This window comes from Oreochromis aureus, linkage group 8 (assembly GCF_013358895.1).
Source record: "Oreochromis aureus strain Israel breed Guangdong linkage group 8, ZZ_aureus, whole genome shotgun sequence".
Lineage (NCBI taxonomy): Eukaryota > Metazoa > Chordata > Actinopteri > Cichliformes > Cichlidae > Oreochromis > Oreochromis aureus.
The window spans coordinates 1,439,728-1,460,851 of record NC_052949.1 but is presented as its reverse complement, the minus strand read 5'-3'; the positions used below and the strand labels follow the sequence as shown (position 1 = coordinate 1,460,851).

The window sequence follows — 21,124 nt, the reverse complement described above, 5'->3', positions numbered from 1 at the left end:
TCCGCACTGAAAGCGTCACTGAAGATACTTTAAATGTTAAAAACATTTTGCAGCTAAAACCTGATTAGAAGAAGAAAAGCTAAACTTGCTGCCACTTCCTGTTCCACTCGGCGTCTTCCAGCGTGTTCCCACACAGACGAGCAGAGATCAGGTAAATAAGAAGTGCTTTATTTACAGATAAATAACAGAGGGATCAGAGAAAAAACAAACATGTTTCCAAATGTTCTTCAGTGGACTCATGCCGTGGTGAAGGCGGTTCCCTCAGTAACAGTCGGCGTGGATACGTTAGAGCAGTTTCCTCTTTCCTGCTCCGCGTCCTCAGACGGGGCTCAGGTCGGCGGGGACGGGGATCCGTTTGAGTTCGTCCACGTAGGTCGAAGGCTCCTTAAAAACTTCTTCAAACAGGAGCTTCATCAGCTCGCTCACATATTCTGGAAGACATGGAAGTCACTGTAAACCACACTGGTATCAATAAAGTTTCAACACAGGAGCAGTTCAGCTTCTCCTCTGTGTGTGTGTGTGTGTGTGTGTGTGTGCGCGCGCGTCACTCACTGGGTTTGGGCTCGCTCTGCTGAGTCTCGGCGGTGACCTCTGAACTCCTCTCTTTGTGTCTCTCTGCGTCCTCGTTGAAATGCATGGCGGCCAGGTACAGCCTGGAAACAAGACCTACTGTCACACAGGTGTTTAAGGCTGTGACATCAGAGCTAAAGCAGCAGCGTTTACCTGCAGAGCACGCCGACGAACGGGAAAGCGACGTTCTTTGGTGCGAAGTGGCACACGAGCCGGTGGAAGCGCTCCAGCGAGGACGCCTGGTGGTCGTGACTCAGTTTCCCGACGTCGGCGAGAATTCGCTTGTTGAGCAGGAGCTTCTTCAGTTTGTGCAGAGCCACCGAGTCTGCAGCAACACAGGTGAGCACAGACACACCCACAGGTAAACAGTCAGCCAATACCAAGGCAGCAAAGAGCAGCAAAGAGTTAAGCCACGCCCATCATAATAAATCAAATCATTAAACAGTTTGTTAATTGCCCTTTTAACGCCCCTCCCCCTCAGCTCTGAACAGCGAGTGGGTGGAGCTTGTGTCTAAGCTGACTGTATCAGGGGCGTGCTCTCTGTGATGTCAGCAGGGTCTGCAGGGAAGACTCATCTAAGCGCTGAGCCATGATTGGACACTGAACAGCCTTCAGTGTTATGAATGTGGACGTCACACCCTGCTGGACACATTGGAAAGGCCAGCAGTCACATGACGTGACCAGAGGTTTATGACATCATTATGTGCAAGAGGTCAAAGGTCAACTGTTTACAGCAGGTTAATTTATTCGTCTTTTCTCTGCGTCTTTGGAGCTGAGCTGAGTCATGCTACGTCAGTGTCTGACTGCCCGCGTTATCGTGGACACCGCCGCTGTGATGTCACAGGCTGGTTAGCCAGGTAAGCTGCTTCACCTGTGATAAAGTGTCAGCCAATGACTGGACTGTTTAATAATCATACATTTTATTCGTGGGCACCTTCCTAAAGCCCAGACTCTCCACCTGAGGTCCACGTGCACAGGTGTGACTGGCTCTGATTGGCTGACACTCACCTGGCTGGAACCACTTGCTGGGATCCACGGACACGCGGTTAGGATGCGCGCACGTCGGGAACAGCGGGTCGTCGTGAGTGTGGACGTTCTGGATGTGGTTCACGAGGGATTTCCACTTCGCCACCTTCTCGGGCGCGGACGTGGAGGTCGTGGCGCTCCAGTAGACGTGGTTCCTGATGCTGGGCAGCCACCGCCGCACCAGCAGGCACTCTTTACTCTTCGCCAGCTTCTTCAGCTTCCTGGACAAACCTGCGGAGAAAAACGTGTTAGCGTGTGTCTGACGGCTTATCGTCACGTGACCGCGCCGTACCGACCCTTCTCCAAGTGCTGGATGTTATAGTAATGGCAGACGTTTCGCTCCCTCAGGTATTTCTGCACGCGCGTGCGGCGGTCGGTCACGATGTGGTCCACGCTCAGGCGGTTGACCTGGAGGAGGTCAAGGCCTCGCCGCAGAGCCTCTGTCTCCACGTGCGAGCTGCCGCTGACCCCGGCGCTCTGAGAGGATAACCACAAACAGTCACGTGATCGGCTCTTACTTCCTGTTGGCACAGAGCGAGCGTTACCTGAATGAGCTGGATGTCGATGACGCTGCTGCTGTTCAGGTGCATCAGGGTGTAGCTGCCCAGCTTCCCGCAGTGTCCTGTCAGAGGAAATGACATCATCAGGCCAAAGTAACCACAAGGTGACAAAAACAAGACACTAATGATGGCGTTCGCTCACCCAGCAGGTCCGCCCTCATCCGCCCTCCCACCGCCACGCTGCCCTCACCCCTCAGGCGCTCCATCAGCACCTGCTGGTCCCGCTTCCACTTGTGGTTGATGGCGGGCTCGAGGAACATGCGGGCGTGCCTCCTGAAGGTGTCGGACTGGAACACCTGGAGGTTCATGGCTCTGCACACCTGCAGGTGACGCACAGCAGACACGCGCCGTCATGGAGGACGTCTGCACGTGCGCACACTCGGACAGTGACGTCAGAGTTTTACTGTCACGTGTGCTCAGGTCAAAGGTCAAAGTTACCTTCTCCACCTGACTGAACGAGCCTCCGGTGAAATAAATGGCCGCAGACATCTGCAGGTTTCCTAGCGGCGTGCTTCCCGCCACCGGCTGGCTCTCCCACTTCCTGCTGTAGTCACAGCTGGGGCACAGCTGGCTGAAGTACACAAAGGTGCCCATCCGCCCCCGCCGCACCTCGCAGCTCAGCCCGCACACGGGGCAGGTGAGGAAGAGGTCTCTGAGGCAGCTCTCGAACACGATGTATTTGGGGTCGTTGTAGTGGGAGGGCGTGGCCTCCGCCTCGCTGTGTGGGTGGAGAATAACAGGTCCCAGATCAGACGTTTGCTGCACAGACAGACAGAAACCTGCAGGAGGCGCCGGCACCTTACCGGCTGTCGGGCGGCTCGCTTGAGGACTCGTCCGGCTCATATGGCTCGCAGATGGGGTCGTACTGGTCGGACGCTTCAGGGAGATCTGTTTCCTCCTCTGGCTCCTCCCCCTCCTCTTCTTCCTTCATTTCCAGACGTGGTCTCTTCGCTGGTCTGACACCCGGCTGAATCCCCGTCTCTGATTGGGTGGTCACCGTTCCCACGTTACAGTGCGACACCGAGGCCTGTGTGGCTGAAACGCACAAAACACGTTTTACACTCTTTAAAACTGAACAAAGCTTCCTCTTCATCACCAACAGAAACTATTTCTGAATCTCAGTCCAAAACCTGCAGTTCCTCCACCGACCAGCAGGGGCCAGCAGTTAATATGTGGCCATCTTTTAGTAACAGTGCGTGGCTCTCATACCCACCTTTGCTTCTCACGTGCTGCTTCAGCGTGTTGTAGGACAGCTGGGTGGCGGCGCACCTCGTAGATGGCGAGTAGGACGTCTGCGTGCCCACCGACACCATGTAGTGACAGAACTGCGTCGCCACGGAGACCTTGGGTTCAGGGTCGGTCTGACAGGCGGTGTTTCTGAAGCGAGTGAGGGGCAGCAGCACCGGACTCTGCTCACGGGAGAGAGGCCAAATGATATGTAATGCACTACGGAGGACACAAGGTGCCAAAATAAGTAAATGACTCCATAATGATTCATGGAAAATTCGATTACAACTGTAGACGTTAATTTTATAAATATAAAGGACTCAAAGGGGAAAAAAAAAAATCAGAGACACTGGCCCACATGTTGATGGCGGTGCATAAAACAGTTTTGGCTGTCGTCCATATTTATGAATTTCATGTGGCTAACTGTTCAGAGGAGGCGCCACGAGGAGCTGAAAATCTTTAAAACAGCTCAGTTAATGTTTCTATTTTTTATAATTAGAATGTTGTTGTTTTCCCTCAAGCAAAAGCAGAATACATTACAGTAACGTAAACAAAAATAAATATTAATATTATCATTACTGTCAACCGTTTATTTTTAAATTGATCGGCTTCATCGCAGATTTCAAATGTGTAACTGCTGACATGATTCCTGCTGATTCCAACTTCTTAAATTGAGACTTTCCCCCGCACTGCAGGAGGTTCCAGGAGCTCTGCGGGGCACAGGTAGAGGTAACGGACAGCAGACGAGCCGCTGCACGCTCACCTTCACCTTACAGGTTCAACCTCTGCACACAAAAGCAGGAGCAGCAGATTCATTTCAAACAAATAGCAATGACTTCCATCATTCCCCAGCATGTTTAAAACATCAGCAGAGAGCAGGACATCCACCTTTCGCTCTTCTTCACTCATCTCCATAATTTTTCCTCTTCTCCGATCCTTTCACTGCTCATACCGAGGCTCAGAACGGCTTTGTTCATGTTTGATGATGTAACTGAGACCCAACCGAGCTGACAGACGAATGCTCAGAACGCCTCACCCTGCAGGTGTGACTTTGTCATAAATGCTGATACTGATATATCGATACAGTGAAAGTATCGGTCAGGCTCTAATAGCACTGTACTGATGTCCAGCAATGATTATGCAAAATATTATGATACTACCACTGTACTACATTTTGTTAACTTTCTTGTGAAGCACTTTGTGACATGTCTGTGAAAAGTGCTATATAAATAAACTTTTACTCACTTACCAACTCTAAATATTAAAATAATTAAAGGAATTTTGTAAAAAATATTTAGTCGTTTCTGTTATTTTGGCCGTTTTGGTGTTCCATATAAACTAGCTGCTGATCAGATCAGATGTTGGAGTATTTTTAAAATTAATTCTGTTTTTTAAAGAAAAAAGTTGAGGTAATGCAGCTCGCTGATTTACTAACACTTATAAGGTGGCGCTTTTATGAAAGGATGTAATGACACTTAAAGGTTTGTTTGACACCAAGTATGGCCAATAAAATCATAGCTTACTGTAGCAGTATACGAACATTTACTGGTCTTCAACAATACAAGCTTATTTACGGAGTAACGGTCTTATTCTTATTATTAGTTTTTGGCATGTTTAGACCTCCATACAGCGGTTACGGTTTAGCCGTTTCTGTCGTTATTTTCAGGCTTTTTCTGATAAATTCGGTCTTTATTTTGTTTTTTTACACGTTAACTGAGACCGTTAGCCCGGTTAGCCATTTTTCTTTTGTTTTGATTTTTAATCCCGCCGGTGGATTTAAACCGTTTCTACCGTCCGGTGATCCGGGACTCGGCAGCTACTCGCGGCGGAGATCCCCGGGTTAGATTGAGGCTCACCGCCGCCGCTTTGGACTCCTCCACGTCCCCGTGGATGAACGGCAGCGCCCCGTCCTTCAGCAGCAGCCTGGCCGAGAAGCCGGCGTCATACTGGGCTTTGTTGACGAACGAGTCCTCGGAGAAGTGGCGCGAGCAGACGTACACGGTGGCTTTGGGCGGCCGCTGGTCTGAGAACAGGTACTGGATCCATTGCTGCCGGATCCGCTCCTCTTTGGGCAGCGCGAACAGGTTCAGCTTCCCCTCGCAGCCGAAGATGCATTTCTTGGGAGACATCCTGGTCCGAGTCCCGCTCCTGCACACGGAGCTGGAAAACTTCCCGAGTCCGAGCGCGAGGAGGAGGAGGCGGAGCCCGCTCCCGTGACCATATAAGGAAATCCCCGCCAGTTAAGTCCACGCCGCCAAGAGGGAAAAAACGGTCGGAGCAGGCGCAGGGAGTACTCAGATTACTCACCTACATGTTACTGATCTCGTAACTGAGATTCAGGCCTTTTTTCATGTTCCCGCCACCACTTTAACACTGTGAATGTGACAGCAGCTCAGGCTGAATATCCAAAAATGTATTTTAAAGTAGTTCCGTTTAACAAATGATAACAGGAGAAATCATCTGTTAATGTGATGTTTTCTGGAAAATTTTTTTTCTGTTTTCTAACGTTCACTCACTGCAATAAAACAACATTTTAATGAAAATGTCTCGGCATTGAACTAGGAGTGAACCATCTCAAATCAATATATCATCTTTGTCATAGAGCGGGTCGCACCTCCGGCCACAGGGGGGCGAAAATCACTGCTGGCGCTATAAAATGCCCCCACTGTAAACCGCTAGTGTTAAGTCTCCTGCCTGTTGTTAGTGTGAATGTGAGTCCCTGAGAGGAGCTTTCGGAGTTTGCGTTCATCGCTACGCTGCTAACCGGCGAATTTATAACGGGAACACCTTTTAACTGTCTCCGCCAGTTCTATCTGACGCCCGCTGGCTGCTAATAGCTAGTGGCAGCTTGTGGCCGGCGTCTCTCCCTGTCTGCCCCCCGCTGCGGGTGAGCACAGCGCTTTTTCCTCTCTGTACCGTCCTGATTAACTTTTATTTTTTTACTGTTATATTCTGTGAGCACTAACGCTGACGTTAGCAGAGCCACGGTTCGTTTTTCGCGGGGGTCCGCCCACTGCGGGATTTGATTGGTCACGCACAACGTCATTTACGTGAGCTGACCGCGGATTGGTTGGAAGCTGACAGCTTGCAGTTAAAAGACTGTACATGTGGGCTCAATCGCAAACAAACAGAGCGGACACGCGCACGCGGGTGTAGAAGGGCGATTATATGTAAGTAGAGTAACGATGGTGATGGAAGGAACAATAAAGACACAAGAATTAAAATGTTGGTTTGTGTGTTTACGTGTTTCACCCCGCTGTGCAGTTTATAACCACCTAAAACACACGATCTTATTTTCCCATCAGCCTCTCAGGTGAGGGCGCTCTCAGCAGGTGAAGGGGGAGCACTGCAGCGCCACCTGACAGCTCAGCAGGAAGTCGGCGTTTACCTGAAGGTGAGGGCTGCTGGGTAACTGAGTCTGAGGTGGCAGCTGGAGGTAATAGATGATCCTCCTTTGTCTCGTCCTCGCTCTCTGTGCAGCTCCTCATTTCATTCTCTGACGCGCTGTTTTAAGACCGCTTTCTTCTAACTGGCAGCTCCTCTCAAACAGAAGGTTTGAGGGGTAGGTGGGTGGGGCTCTACAGTGAAATAATGTCCTCCTTTCTAAACCCACTCTCTTCTGATTGGCTGACGTCTGGACTCCAGCACCCAGTTTGACCACATAAAGAGATTTTTTTTTTTTTTTCTTAGTTTTGGAGTAACATCCTGGTTATTGGGGGGGGGCAGCAGGCTGAACACCATGTGGCGGGAAATATCTGACTTTGATATTTTTATTGAATTAAATAGTGTCCTCACAGAGATAGAGGTGTGCGTGCGTGTGTGTACGAGCAGCTGACTGACCCCAAGACAGGAAGTGTAAGCAGGTTAAAGGTGAACTTCAGCTGCTGGCTGGATCTGTGTGTTTGTTTGTGTGTGCGTTAGAGTTGGTGTTGGTGTGAGTTGTGTTTGTGGCAGCGTTGTTGGCGGCTCTGCCGGCTGCCATGAGTGACGAGGACCTGCAGAGCTGGGGCTGGACGGACCTGTGTGTATGCTCGGCTTCTTTCTCTGCGCTGTTGTATGTAGGTCAGGTGTCTGATAAGGTCGCAGGGATTTAGTTTGTGTGTGAGTGTGTGTGTGAGTGTGTGAGTGTGTCTTCCTTCAGTATTTCAGGAAGAAGTGGTTTCTGTGTTTCTGCTGAGTTGCTGCAGCGTGTCTGCAGGTTAACACTCGAGTTTAATCATTAAGCTGAAGCTGCTTTTAATTCAGAGTTTAGTGAAGGAAACGAGAGCGAGTATCTGCAGCTCGCTGTTCGTCTGGTTAACACGACCCCAGACCTCCATCAATCTGCCTCCATATCACAGGAAATGCATCTCGGAATTCTAATAACATTCCTCTGTACATGCTGCCAACTTTAACATTTTTAATTTTATCAAACTGCATTCTATGGTTGATTTAGTGTTGTTGTGTGTGTGGTTTTTTTTTTTTTTTTTTTTTTTTTTTTTTTTTTTTTACCAAAAACGTGTACTAAAGTTTCAATGTTTTCTCTTTATGTTCTTATACATTTTATATATTTCTTAATATATTCTGTTTAAATGGTTTTGCAGGTTTATTTGATCAGGTTTAAAGTTTTCTGTCATGTAACATTTTCAGAATTTGTTTTCGTAAATGAACACTCCTCTTCCTGTTCCTGCTCCCTCATCTTCCACGCCTGTCTCCTCAGCTCCACCTACTCCTCATCGGACTCTGAGAAGGAGCAGCAGGTCGTCTCCTTCCTTCGGGCGAGGGTCATGTCGAGACGCAGCCTGCGGCTCGATGAAGGCCTGCTGGACCGAAGTCTTCCTCGTGGCAGCGCTTCCTTTAGTGCGGGAGGAGGCGACTGGAGGAGCAGCAGGTCGGTGTAGACGTCTGCTGGAGGTATGTTCTGTTCAGGTCTGCTCCTCCTTCACCTCCTGCCTCCTTCTGCAGGTCGCTGAGGTCCCGTCGTTCCCAGCAGCACTCGGTCTCCTGCTCTGAGTCGCTCCTCGATGCGCCGCATAAACCTGCCATCATGGCACTCCACAACAGCAGCCTCCACAGCGTGGCGTCCGACGCCTCCCTGCTGTCCTCCCTGCAGAACGAGTCCTCCATCCAGGAGCAAACGCAGGTTGATGCGTTCTGGGGTACGATGCCTCCTCATAGATTTATGATGATCTGTTTACAGAGCGCTTTCTGTGGTGCTTTTCCATGGCAACAGCACAGGTCATCAGATCCACGGATTCAGTATTCTTACTTTGATTACTTTGGTCTGATGTTTTCAGTCTAAGGAAATGACCTGGGTTCAGTTTTGGACTCGTTACCCTGCTATGTTGAGTTTGGAGCATCTGTGAACACAAGGCTCGCCTTGTTGAACGGACCTGCTCCGCCTGAGGCAGACTCTAGTTTAATGTTGATCTTCCTCCTCAGGTTTGGACCACGACTCGGATTCCAAAGGTGAGCCTGCGCCCCCGCCCGCCTGCGCCCCCGCCCGCCTGCGCCTGACTCATACAGGCTTTGATAAGGGGACATGATGAGTCAGTTTCATCGTGTCCTTGTCTCTGTCTGCAGAAAGCACCATCATCGCGGAGCAGAGCAGCGTCGCACTGAACAGCACTCTGATTGGTCTAGACGCCCTCTGCACCAAACACCCGGGCCAGGCGCTCAGCAGGGTTTACTGTAAAGACTGCAGCGCTCTGAAATCTGAGCCGCCGCTGGATGAGGAGGCGGCCGGCTCCTCTTCCTCCAAATACACCACAGACACCTCCTCAACACTAATGGTACCGGGACCCTCAGAGTGCGAGGAACCAGAACCTTCTACCATCTACTACAGAGACAGAAGCCGCAGGAGGAGGACGGGTGAGGCAGACGGGCGTGACGGTCTTTACTGTGTATCAAAATGACCACATCAGACTCTTTTTCTTTTTTTTGTCTGTAACAAGATTATAATGACAGCAAAAACGTTCTCGTATTCAGAAAGTAACAAAAACAAATCGATCTGTAGTAAAAATCTTTTCTCGTCATTCCTGAAACATTTCAAATCTCCAGAATTAAGACAAAGCAACACTTGAGTTTGTTCCTCTCAGTCACATTTTAATCAGTGTTGTTACAGATTAAACCACGCAACCTTCTCGATCAGTGCAGCACAGGTTTGCCGCAGTCACTGCTCTCCATAGCACATGCTTTATCAGGACGGGGCACCGTCTGCTGCTACCAGTGTGTCCAGTTTGTCTTTGGTTCTGGTTCCGCACAAACGTAACGCTTTAGAGCCTCCATCAGCTCCTCTCTGCTGCTGACGCCTTCCAGGAGGTTGGGGTTGCTGAGGAATTTGATCTGATAAGTTTGGAGTGATAAACATAAGCGCTGAATGTAAATCAGACTGATAAAGTTGAGGGTTGGTTTATATGCAGACGATTTATTGCCACCCTCAGCCTGTGAATACAACCTTACCCACCACTATGTGACCCTGGAGTGGGACGAGAAACAAACACTAACGTTTGGTTCTGCAGTGAGGATGTGACGAGGTTTCATGTACAGCCGGATATTTGAGGCTTAATTCTGATTATTGTGTCACTAAATTATCTGCCATTTTAGGCATTTAAAGGTTTTTGAGCCTCAGCGTTTGTCTTTACATTTTCTGTAGATTTCACTGTAATTACTCATTTAATGACACAGAGTGAAGCTGCGTTTGGTGCTGAGGTGATCGGATGGCTGTTTCTTTGACCTGCCTGTTTTTCAGCAGGTGTGAATCTCGCCGCTCGCTCTGCTTCACCTTCAGCAGGTCGAGCAGCTGACGGTCACTTATCAACTTTTGGGGGGGGGGACGAGCGCGAGCAGAGACTGACTGTTTGCTCTGAGGCACCTGGGCAGGTGCTGGGGGGCGGGGCTCGTGCAGGCTTCCACTTTCATGAAGCTGTGGTTTGTTTCCTGGATTTAAGAATCAGCTGAGCATCACTTCCTGTTCTGTGGCTCTGCTGGCGTGTTTGTGTGCGGCGAGCTCGCTCACAGGTGTCGGGGTGAAGGTGCTGCTCGTTGACTCGTTGTGGTTTGGCTCTTCCAGATGTGCTGCAGCTGTGGCTCGACTCGTCTTTGCTGCGTATCAGGAGAGTCGCTGCCTGCTGCGTGTCTGCGCTGATGCACACCTGGCAGGTGTGTCGGGGGTTAAAGGTCAACATACAGGCTGATAACAGAGGTACTGACTGTCTGTTTACAGCAGGTGGTGGAATTAACCTGTGCACCTTTCTTCTTCACACACTGGTGTAAAACACATCTGCTTCACCTGAGCGGGGCCACCGTCCAATGAAAGCACCCAAAATCACCTCAGTGACCAAAAGACCCCGTCTGAGTGGTCAGCAGGAACCAGACTCCCAGAATCCCCTCAGCTCCCTGTGAATGACCCACAGCCACCTTTACCTGCAGAGGCAGCATTGCGTTACCTAAAGTGGTGCTCTTATGAGGAGGTGGTGTGAACGCTGTCCTTCAAGCTTCAGTACCTTTGACCTTTCTCACCCTTCACTTAACTGCGTTAGCTCCGCCTACACGACCCCGAGGATTGAATAAGATCACTTTTTAGAACTTCTTAAAGGAGAATCTGCCAAAGTAGCCCGAGATCAAAGATGTCTACCAACGGCCTTAATGTTGTTTGGATCTTCAGGAAGAGGGCCTAATGTCCTCCTCGAAGCACAGGCAGGCTTCATTAAACACAGAGGAGGAGCTCCTCCACCCTCACGTGTCTCTTCTGTGGTCATTAGACCTCAAAGGGTTTATTTCCATTTATTTTTAGTCACCTGACGCCTCCTCGCTAAACATCCCTGACTACTCATGAGACCAGAGTGTCGTCTGGATCTCTGGACCTGTCCTACAGGCTGCAGCGCTGGCACCACCCTGCAGTCGCTGTGCTTCTTTGCAAATAAACAAATGGGCTGCACCTCTTCACTTTGGCTGTTTCCCTGGCAAAATGCAAATCTGCCCTCCGCCTGCTTGCAGCGAACATTCAGGCCTCGGCTCGGAGGTCGACGGTGGTGATCTGCTGTTCTCGGTGAGTCCTGACTCTGTTTCCTCTGTTTCAGCTCGACCCGGCCGCGGTGGAGCCATGAGCCTGACGGAGTCCAGCCAGAGGGAGCTACAGCCCAACGGATCTCTGTGTGAGCAGCACACACACCTCAGAGGGTTTAATCAGCCTGCTCTTCACTCATTCATGATGCTGATTATCATTTACAAGAGAGAGAGAGAGAGAGACACACACACACACACACACACACACACACAGTATTTAATGTTGGACTTGTATGTGATGATGTGCATGGCAAGAATCAGAAGCTGAATGAAGGGTGTAGCGTGTACAGACAACAGTCAGTGTGTGTGTGTGTGTGTGTGTGTGTGTGTGTGTGTGTGTGTGATGATTATGTTGAGGAGAGAAAAGATTCAATTGAACTTTATTTATAAAGCACCAAATCACAGCAGGGTCCAGATTTTTCTCTCAAGCCGACTCTGTCTGTAAATGTATCGTCTCCACCTGCTGGTTGCCGTCTCTGTGCAGGCAGCAGGTGGAGTCTCACCAGAAAGCTCCGCTGCTGCACCAACACTGCCTCTGAAGTGGGCGGTGCTCATGTTATAAAAAAGCTGTCGCCAAACCCGACCTCGCCCTTTAACACTAACGTTGAAACTGTGTTGGTGGAGTCGGCTCTGAGCAGCTTTGCTGCAGCAGCGTGTTGGGAAGAGTCGGTGTGTGACTGAAGGGTCACAGTGATCACCTGATACAGAGGTCGCCGTGTGCACGCTCAGGTGTTCTCCGTAAACCTCGAGGCTCCACAGCCGAACTCGGAGCTTCCTGTTTGTAGCAGCGGTCACATGGTTCCTGTGTAGATGTGTCTCCTGTGTTTCGTGTGTCGGTTAAATGCTCTGCTGACACCTACAGGTAACGACTGCAAGGACAGACGGCGCTCGCCGATGGATGCGGTCACGTCTTCTTCGTCCTCGTCCTCGTGGTCCTCCCTGGTTTCCTGTTTGTTGGGGTTCACATGGAGCGCTGCTCTTTTCACAGGTTCAATACCCGCTCCAGCAGTCTGAGCTGCAGGCGTCCCATCGGCCCGTGCAGATCGTTTTATTCATGTCCGCTCCGAGCCGTATGTGTTCAGTCGCAGTGTGAGGCCACAAAGTGATTCCCAGTATGTGTAAAGAATCGTGTTGGCCTGTGAACAGCAGCACCGTCAGTCTCTTCTGTCTTTAAGTGTTTCTGAGCAGCGCAGCGGAAATACGAGTCATAAAGATGCTTCAAAACACAATTTATACATCCTGTTGACTTCAAAGGCAACACACACACACACACACACACACACACACACACACACACACACACACCCCAGCATGAACAGAAAGCTGTGACGGTTTAAATTTGAATCTTATTTAAATCAAATAAACGCGCTCCTGAGTAGATTTGACTTTGTGTTGCCGTGACGACCAATCGGACTCAGCAGCAGGATTGATTGGCTCAAAACCCAGAAACTTAGTGATGTTAACAGACTGTATATAAAAGATGGGTGTAATATGATGTCACTTGATGGTTTTTTTATTTTTTTTTTATTTTAAGATTTATTTTATTTTTATTTATTTATTTTTTTTTTTTCCTCGTCTCTGCCATTTGACTAATTATAACAAAGTAATTTATAGAGAAAATTGTATGTATTTATTTTGTGATGAACTAAACTTGAATTGGATATCAAATGTTTACGTTTCCTTATTAATGACTCGGTCATTTCTGTTGCTGTTGTAAAAGTCGAACTCAACATTTTTTCCAGATTTGTTCGTGTTGCATAACGTTTGAATCGATCTGCGTTGAAGAAACCGTGACAGAAGCGACCGGTAATAACGGCGTGCGAGCGCAGCGCCGTGTGGACGTGCTGCGGAGTCTCAGGCGCGTCCACACGTTCTGTTTTTTAAGGACTGAGCTCACCGGAGCGTTCGCTTTGGTCAGGCCTTAAAAACCAGACTGACTTTGGCCAAAATGGGCGTGGCCTGAGAGCATCCTTAGCCGCTTCCCACCGTGCTGACTGACCTTCCTCCTCTCCTCCTGCAGCTTCGGTTCTCTTTGACCTCGCTCAGCGAGCGGCTCAGGCCCTCGGGCCTCTGAGCAGGAAAGCTGGTTCTGCTTCCTGGAGCGCCGCACGGTCTGCAGGTTAACGCCGCCGTGTGTGCGTTTGATTTGTCGCGTCTTTGCTCCCTGACCCGACCCCCAGCTCTGTGTGTGTGTGTGTGTGTGTGTGTGTGTGTGTGTGTGTGTGTGATAGCTGGTGAATAAAAATCCCTCCCTTCCCCCTCCCATCCATCTGAATCTGTGTTCTGATTGGTTTTATCGTTCTGTGTCTGCAGGTCGGACAGCAGGCGATGCCTTCAGGTGGCTCGACACACGGTGGCGTCACATGACCACAAACACACAGCTGAGTTGGCAAGTTTGAGCTGATTCATTACGGGTTTTTTTTTTTTTTTTTTCATTCTGGAGTAACTCATCATCAAACCTGTTCGACCGCTCAAATACATTTAAGCTTAAATGAGTGGAAGGAAGGCTCCCTGTGATTAAAACATGGCTGATGTCTCTGCAGGTTTCCTGTCCTCCTGGTGGTTCTTTCTCTGCTGTTTCTCCTGGTCGGTGAGTTCATTGAATTCAATAATCTTAAATTAAATCACCGTTTTAACGGCAAACGTGGACAATTCTCCTCGGATTCCTAAAATGCAGCTTCTGTGCGGCTGACAGTTGGATTTAAAACACAGTCCTGCAGAGTCTGGTGCTCAGGAGTAGACAGGAAACCCAGCAGTCACATGATCACAGCTGACTTTCAGGAAGTGATGTAACTGGACTCCTCCCTCCTCAGGTCTGGGCTGGTTTGGTCCAGCTGTTTTACAATTGCTGTTTCCAGCTGTTAACGTCACAGAGTGGAGGCCGGCGGTCTCCAACGTCCCCGCTCTGTCCTCTAACAGCTTCCTGTCCTCTGAGAGCCAATCAGGAGAGGGCGACGTAGATGAGTCAAAGGAGGCGGGGCTGCTTCACAGCGAACCTCCACCAGTGGAAACGGCAGCAGGAGAGGAGGTATGACCTCGGGCACCGTAACCAGAGGCTTTCAGCGGCAGCAGATGAGGTTTACGTTTGGTGGTTTATGCATTTCAGTGAATTTAGGGGCGATAACCAAAACATTTGTTTTCTGTAGGGCGCCGTCACGCTCTCTCTCAACCAACCTTCATCTTCTCAGGCGTTACCATAATGTCACTGAAAAGCACAGTCACTCCTTGATTTACAGGAGTTGCGTAGGGCTGCCACGATTAGTTGACTATCAAAATCGTTGACGACTAATTAAATAGTCAACGCGTCGTTTGAAGCTTTGTAAGATCCCAAAATACTCATTAATAAGTAGGATTTAAGAGTGTAATAGCGGATTGAAACAGCAGATGGCAGCACTGCATGTACAAGGATGCCAGCTGCCGTTAAACCCCGAAGGCGAAGAAGCTGTGTCCAAATTCAGGAACCGCATCCTCCTGTGCCCGCATTTGTAGGCCAATTACGTTACAGCGACACGACGAAGCCTGTCCAAATTCCAAGACTCCTCCAAATGTGCCCTTCATTTCCCCAGATTTGAAGGATGGGTCGGGCGTATACTTCGTGCCCCAACCTATCCCAGAATTCATAGCGCGGCCCTGCTCAGTTTCCAATAATGGCGGCAGCTAGTTAGTTTTAATATTACTCTTACTATTATGTAGCTGTGTAAACTTCAAATATCTGCTCAGTTTATCAAGACACCACATATTTTCAAAAGCGCTCCGACGTTTTTGGAGACGTCTGTTACCCACCAGCTCGATAGCGAGCCGGGGTTCAATGCTCACTAGAGCCGGCGAGAACACCGGACTCCCGGCAAATCGTTTTCAAACCCACCGCCGTCTTTCGCTACTCAGGTTAAACATGATATATAAGTCACTTAGATAACTTAAAATGTTATTGTTTGGCTTTTTTTTTTTTTTCTGTGTTTTATTTGTTCCTGAGTAAATCGGTTTGGCTGAGATTAAAGTTATAGTTTTTACACAGCTGAATAAACGTCAAGCAGACAGCTGATTATCAGAAGTGTGAGATGCTCGAGAAAATACTCCGGTGTGCTGTTATATTTTAGATAGCAAGGAGCAGACGGCTGAGTTTATTAAAGTCCACCGAAACAATCTGCAGATTTCATTAAAATTTCATAAACTATCATCTCTTTAATTTTAGTTAGCACATACCTTAAACACTTCAAGCTGTAAGCTAATGATAGTTATATAAGAGCAGATGCATGCTGGTGCAATAAGCTGTACGTTTTACGTCCAATGGATGATGATCTGATTAGTCGACCATCAAAATAATCGTTTGTGGCAGCCCTGGAGTTATGCATGTTTATGGGAGGGAAAAAAAAAAAACTGCAACAAAACACGTACCTGATTACAAATGTGGTTGTTACAGGAAGTGGGGGCGATGTCAGAAGATGCTGAGCGGCTCATTCGTCTGGAGCAGAGTCTGATGGTGCTGTGGGAGCGTGTGGAGGCCGGAGGACGGCGGGCAGAGCAAAGACACAGAGAGCTGCTCCGGCTCTACACCGGCCTGCAGCAGCTCTCGTCTGCTCAGCGCGACGGCGTGGAGGCGTCGCTGAGTGCTCTGCTGGACCAGCAGCTGTCCGAGCTCAGGAGACAGCTGGACGAGGAGAGGCAGCAAAGGGAGGAGGTGAGGGTCTGCAGCACCGACACTGTGCAGTTAGCTGAGCTGAAGCTAGCACGCAGCAGTAGCACCATCCACCTGTCAGTCAAATAGGCCACACCCCTAATGATCCAAACTAACCCTTACTACAATTTAAACAGTTATAAAATGCAGATGTGATGGAGGCCCTTATCCAGAGACCAGAACAGTTTCTGTATCGTGCTGTGAACGTTTAACACGGACTCACTGGAGCCCCCGCTGGACGCTGGAGGAACTGCACTTTACCGAAACCTTTGTTAAGTTGTCTCGTGTTTGCAGGTTCGCCGGGAGGATTTGTTGCAGCAGCAGACGCAGACGTCTCGTCTGGATCAGCTCGAGCTGCAGCTGCAGAAACTGGTGGCCAAAACGAAGGTGAGTCACATGACCTGAGACGAGCCTGGCATCGTGTTTCACCTGTAAAAGCTTCAGAAATAAAACTTCACTAAAACTGCAGGAGGTTCAGTGGAGACGTGAAGCTGCTGGATCTCTCCTCTCACCCTCGCCGACCACGCTTCCTGCTGCTGTCAGGTAACCTTCGTCCTCTTCATCATCACCTTCTTCAGACCACTGTAGGTCTATCTGGACCAAAGAGAAGCTGATGCTGGTGCGACTCCTTCGTGGCTGACGTGTCTTTTTCCTCCTCCAGTGTTGACCGGCAGTCCCATGATGCCTTGCTAGCGGAGGTGGTTCGGTTGGAGGCGGCTCTGGGGGATGTCAGGCGGGACGTCGAGCTTCTGTCCAGATGTCAGGACAGCTGCCAACAGCTCGCCACAATCCAGCAGGCGGTGAGACACTCGTTTTAGCGGTCTCCTTCACAATAAAAGCCTCACTGAATGGTTGCTTTTAATGTGAAGGACCAGTTTCCTGTTCTGACTGTCCTTTTCTGTAGATTCTGGGTCAGGTCTCTGCTCAGGTGCGAGAGGAAGTTCAGGCGCTGCTCTTCAGCAACCAGCTGACAGGGGGCGGAGACGCCGCCGCCCTCCCAGAGTCGCTCCTCCAGTGGCTCTCTGAGCGCTATGTGAGCGAGACGGACCTGCAGGCGGCGCTGGCCTCTCTGGAGCTCAGCATCCTACAGAACGTCAGCCTGCAGCTGGAGCAGCGGCGCGGCGAGGAGACGGTCAGAGAGCCCGTCCTGCATACTGCCGAGGGCGTCGGGGCCACGGTCACCCAGGAGGTGAGGAGGCGGGCCTAAATGTAACACCTGAGGATGAATTTGATAAACCTGTCTAACCTTCTGAGTAATGACCTGTCACGTCTGTGGCTGGTATTCAAAGAGACTGTTGCTTATTCACGCTGTAATAATCGCCACTCACGCCTCCCTCGTATCCTCAGGATGTCCGTGCGGCGGTGAAGAACGCTCTGCGGCTGTTTTCTGAGGATCGAACCGGCCTGGCAGACTACGCTCTGGAGTCTGGAGGTCAGAATCCAACACTGACCGTCTGTGATGTCATGAACCTGCTGTAACGATTTACCCAGTGTGGTTTCTGTGCTCGTCCTGCAGGGGGCAGCATCCTGAGCACTCGCTGCTCGGAGACATACGAGACGAAGGCGGCGCTGCTCAGCCTGTTCGGAGTCCCGCTCTGGTATTTCTCTCAGTCTCCCCGAGCTGTGATCCAGGTAACTCACCTGTACGGAGCACACAGCATCTCCTCTTCCTCGTTTTTGACTCTGTAATAGGACTTTGTCCTCCTCTCAGCGCTCCTCCAGATGTTTTTGCTCAGACTGATGAAATCGCCTGATGTGAAATCTGTGCTCTCTGCTGCAGCCTGACGTCCACCCGGGGAACTGCTGGGCCTTCAGAGGCTCCACGGGCTTCCTGGTGATCCGGCTCTCCATGAGGGTCCTGCCCTCGGCCTTCACCCTCGAGCACATCCCCAAAGCCCTGGCCCCGAGCGGGATGCTGCACAGCGCCCCCCGAGACTTCGCCGTCTACGTAAGAGAGCGATGGCGTGCGTTCATAAAGCCGCTGCTCTGTAGTCTCTGTGTAACCTGAACGCTCTTTCAGGGTCTGGATAATGAGAGCCGGGAGCGAGGCAAGCTGCTCGGCACCTACACCTACGACCAGGATGGAGATGCTCTGCAGACATTTGCAGTTTCAGTGAGTCATGGGGCGGGGCTTGTGGTTGTAGCCTTCCTTAATGTTGGCAAGCCAGTCTGTCACAGTCATTAACACTCAGCTCTCTGAGACAGTCCAGCTGCAGAGGGCGACAGAAGCCTCTCAGATACCAGCTGCTTCACTTTGTTTCTTTAAATTTGTTCTTGTTTTTAAAACCGCAAGAACGAGACGGCGAGGCTGTCACATGACTGCAAAATATGACCTCACAGATCTAAATCTGGACACTCGACCCATCAATGGGGAAAAAAAACCCACCAAACGAATAATCACAGGCAGGTTGGGGGTTAGTTTTGCAGAGCTGCTGCTGAGATGAGCAGAATAATTAATTGATCCAAATTTAAGTGTTTTCTCATCCGAGGCAGAAAACGAGTTTCTTTTTCCTGAAGTTCTCAAATATGCCGATGACGCTCTGTTTGTGTCCCGTCAGGAGGAGAACGACGAAGCCTTTCAGATCATCGAGGTCCAGGTTTTATCTAACTGGGGTCACGAGGAGTACACCTGCATGTACCGCTTCAGGGTACACGGGACGCCCAGCGACGTCTGAGCGCGCTCATACAGTCGAACTATTAGAATCGCGAGCGGGGTGGAGGCAGCGCAGAGGACGTTGTCATCGTAGCTCTGGTTCAGACTCGCCTCCTGCCCTCGCCACAGACATTTCCATCTGGAAGTGATCAGAGTGTTTCCTGTGGAAAAACAACAGTGTGTCATTTTTCTGTCAATAGTTAATATTTTTCTGTCAGTGTTTTTGTTTGAAGTCCTGGTTGGCTTTCCTGTTTTATGTCTTTTATTGGTCCCTCGAGCGTCTCTACTCTGAGCTCAGGCGTTCTCACAGGGCGACCCGTGGACAAGCTGCCATGTTGATGCAGCACATGAACGATTCATGGTCCTGAAAACGGCGCCGATCCACAGCGACGCGTTTACGGTCTCCTGGAAAAGCAGCGAGTCGATCCGTGCGGCGCAGGCGACGTTCCCGCTCGAGCAGAATCGTTTAAAAGGGAATTTGAGCTTTTTTTTGCACAGACTGACTGAAATGTTTGAACCTGTGAAATCCAGCTGCTGTAATGTTCTTCTCATTTTGTCTTCAGGTTAATTTGTGTTTTAATTTGTGGTTTCATATTGGACGCTTCTAATAAAGATTTTCTTAATATACACTGTTTGTATCAGATGTTTATGTTTGAGAACGAGCTCATCACAGCTGCCATCAGCGGTTCCCTCTGAGCCCTGCAGCTCCCAGTGAAGTGTTGGTTTCATGTCTGAGCTGAACCTGATCTTAGATGGAGGAATACTAAAATAAATGGTAAACCTAACCTAGAGACCAACTGAGTTAACGTTATTCTGAACTCTGAGCTAGTTTTGTGTGTATCTTCAGGAGTACTTTTCCAACCTTTGGATGTTTCTGCCTTCTGTTCTGTCGGGATGATCCCACACTGTTTGGATGTGACTGTGAGGAGTTGTCTAGTAATGATCACCGAGCAAGCAGTGTATGCTCCAACTGTACGACGAGGCCCGTGTGCAAAGATGGATTTATTCAGCTTTTTGCCAGAACACCAGGGAGTACCTGGACAAGGGTCACCTCACAGAGATCATGAGGAGATGGTTACATTTACTGCAGAGTACCAGACCATGTTTTATTGAGGCTGATGCTGCAAAAGCTTTGCACAACGTGCTGTGAGATGCTGATGGAGGACCCCACGTTTATGACTCCTGGCTCATATCATGTTGTATGGACAAGTAAAAATTACATTAATATGTAACCTACAGACAAAGCACTGTAATCAAACATGCATGCTGAAGTAGCGAGCAGAAAGTGGGACCATGTTTTGTGGATGGATCTGACAGCTCCAGTGGAACGTCTTTGCTGTCATGCTGAGAATGAACTTGATGAGAACAGTGTCCTGTGGGGAGATCCACCTTAAAAGGTTTAGTTCACCTGTGTCCAACCACAACACCAGCTCACACCTGCCCGACGTGTCTGATACCATCAAATGTTAAACTTTTTTTTCTTAAGAATATAATATAAACGCAAAACTAATAATCACAACAATCATCACAATCCCGATACAGCATAAGCAAAAGTATAAATGATACTGTGGTTGTTCTTCATGTTCACACTGTGGTGAAGGATGCAAACACTTCCTCCACCATGTGGAGGCGCTGCTGAGCTGCCTGCCTTTCTGGACACTGCCAGCTTTAACCATCCAGCTCCTGGTCCTCTGGTGGGCGGGGCTTCTGCCTCCCGGTGACCTGCAGAGACACAGCAGCACACAGGTGTGAGTCAGCGAGTCGCCGCTCTCTTCCAACGGGCCGAGCGCTTCGTTCCACAGCGTCCTCTGATCAGCAGACGTGTGCACGCTACCTTATGGCTGAAACAGACGGCAGAGATGAAGAGCAGCAGGCTCAGCAGCAGGAGCAGCAGTCTGATGACAAACACTGTTGGATCTGATGAGACACATTCAGCCGTCACATTAGATGTTAGGAGAACAACAGCTGGCATCAAACACAAACATCAGGTAGGCCCCGCCTACATCTCTGACTCCATCTGAGCCTACGTCAGGTGGGACCTGCTGCTGTTTCATACTTGAGCTCCACTCTGCTTCAGCTCACCTGAGACAGTGAGAGACAGCTGACGGCTCTCAGAGGAGAAGTTACGAGAAAACACGAAGACGCGATAAACACAGCTGTAGGTTCCTTGGTGGGCGGGCTCTGCAGCAGGGAACAGGAAGTGGGCAGAGTGATTGACAGCTGGCTGGGTGTAGTTGTTGGTGGTGCTGGAGGAGGTGAAGGTGAGCTGGAAAGAGCCTCCTGGGTACTGAGGCTGGATGGAGCAGCTGATGGTGAAGCTGGAGCCTTTTAACACCCAAGAAGACTCCTGCTGCTGGACCTGGGAGT

At 49.8% G+C, this 21,124-nt stretch overlaps 2 protein-coding genes and 1 long non-coding RNA gene across 7 annotated transcripts; 1 reads left to right on the top strand and 2 right to left on the bottom strand.

Annotated features, from left to right (window-relative positions):
- Positions 1-147: 147 nt before the first annotated feature.
- Positions 148-5,544, bottom strand: LOC116315422. Of its 3 annotated transcripts, none has more exons than XM_031733717.2 (11): positions 5,240-5,544; positions 3,370-3,565; positions 2,960-3,191; positions 2,595-2,874; positions 2,299-2,476; positions 2,142-2,218; positions 1,893-2,073; positions 1,579-1,827; positions 724-895; positions 553-653; positions 148-431 (listed from the first exon to the last, which is right to left on the bottom strand). In XM_031733717.2, the coding sequence occupies exons 1-11, from the start codon at positions 5,510-5,512 to the stop codon at positions 319-321; spliced, it is 2,052 nt and encodes a 683-aa protein (XP_031589577.1). In that variant the 5' UTR covers positions 5,513-5,544; the 3' UTR covers positions 148-318. The 3 variants fall into 3 exon arrangements, with proteins under 3 accessions (XP_031589577.1, XP_039472203.1, XP_039472204.1); XM_039616269.1 differs by having other exon boundaries at positions 4,026-5,380; XM_039616270.1 differs by having other exon boundaries at positions 3,370-4,168; positions 5,240-5,373.
- Positions 5,545-7,287: 1,743 nt separating this feature from the next.
- Positions 7,288-19,386, top strand: LOC116315421 (SUN domain-containing protein 1-like). 3 transcript variants are annotated; one of them, XM_039616266.1, is made up of 22 exons: positions 7,291-7,404; positions 8,083-8,253; positions 8,328-8,521; positions 8,805-8,831; positions 8,946-9,233; positions 10,435-10,566; positions 11,444-11,518; positions 12,292-12,417; positions 13,450-13,548; positions 13,743-13,818; positions 13,973-14,019; positions 14,243-14,457; positions 15,850-16,107; positions 16,399-16,491; positions 16,574-16,647; positions 16,766-16,904; positions 17,009-17,293; positions 17,452-17,536; positions 17,621-17,736; positions 17,885-18,052; positions 18,125-18,217; positions 18,663-19,386. In XM_039616266.1, exons 1-22 carry the CDS (start codon positions 7,364-7,366, stop codon positions 18,777-18,779), a joined length of 2,919 nt encoding a protein of 972 aa, XP_039472200.1. In that variant the 5' UTR covers positions 7,291-7,363; the 3' UTR covers positions 18,780-19,386. The 3 variants fall into 3 exon arrangements, with proteins under 3 accessions (XP_039472202.1, XP_039472200.1, XP_039472201.1); XM_039616267.1 differs by lacking the exon at positions 10,435-10,566 and having other exon boundaries at positions 7,292-7,404; XM_039616268.1 differs by lacking the exons at positions 10,435-10,566; positions 12,292-12,417; positions 13,450-13,548 and having other exon boundaries at positions 7,288-7,404.
- A 367-nt stretch (positions 19,387-19,753) lies between these two features.
- Positions 19,754-21,117, bottom strand: LOC120441369. Its single transcript, XR_005614024.1, has 3 exons — positions 20,840-21,117; positions 20,592-20,674; positions 19,754-20,479 (listed from the first exon to the last, which is right to left on the bottom strand). It is a non-coding gene; the product is annotated as an uncharacterized LOC120441369 (long non-coding RNA).
- Between the last annotated feature and the right edge of the window lie 7 nt (positions 21,118-21,124).

Coding starts and splice junctions, on each gene's coding strand:
- LOC116315422 (XM_031733717.2), bottom strand. CDS start 5,512: ATGTCTCCCAAGAAATGCATCTTCGGCTGCGAGGGGAAGCTGAACCTG. Junction 2,477..2,594: donor CGTTCAGTCAGGTGGAGAAG/GTAACTTTGACC, acceptor CGTCACCTGCAG/GTGTGCAGAGCCATGAACCT. Junction 2,219..2,298: donor GATGAGGGCGGACCTGCTGG/GTGAGCGAACGC, acceptor TTCCTCTGACAG/GACACTGCGGGAAGCTGGGC.
- LOC116315421 (XM_039616266.1), top strand. CDS start 7,364: ATGAGTGACGAGGACCTGCAGAGCTGGGGCTGGACGGACCT. Junction 13,819..13,972: donor ACAAACACACAGCTGAGTTG/GCAAGTTTGAGC, acceptor ATGTCTCTGCAG/GTTTCCTGTCCTCCTGGTGG. Junction 17,294..17,451: donor GGGCCACGGTCACCCAGGAG/GTGAGGAGGCGG, acceptor TCGTATCCTCAG/GATGTCCGTGCGGCGGTGAA.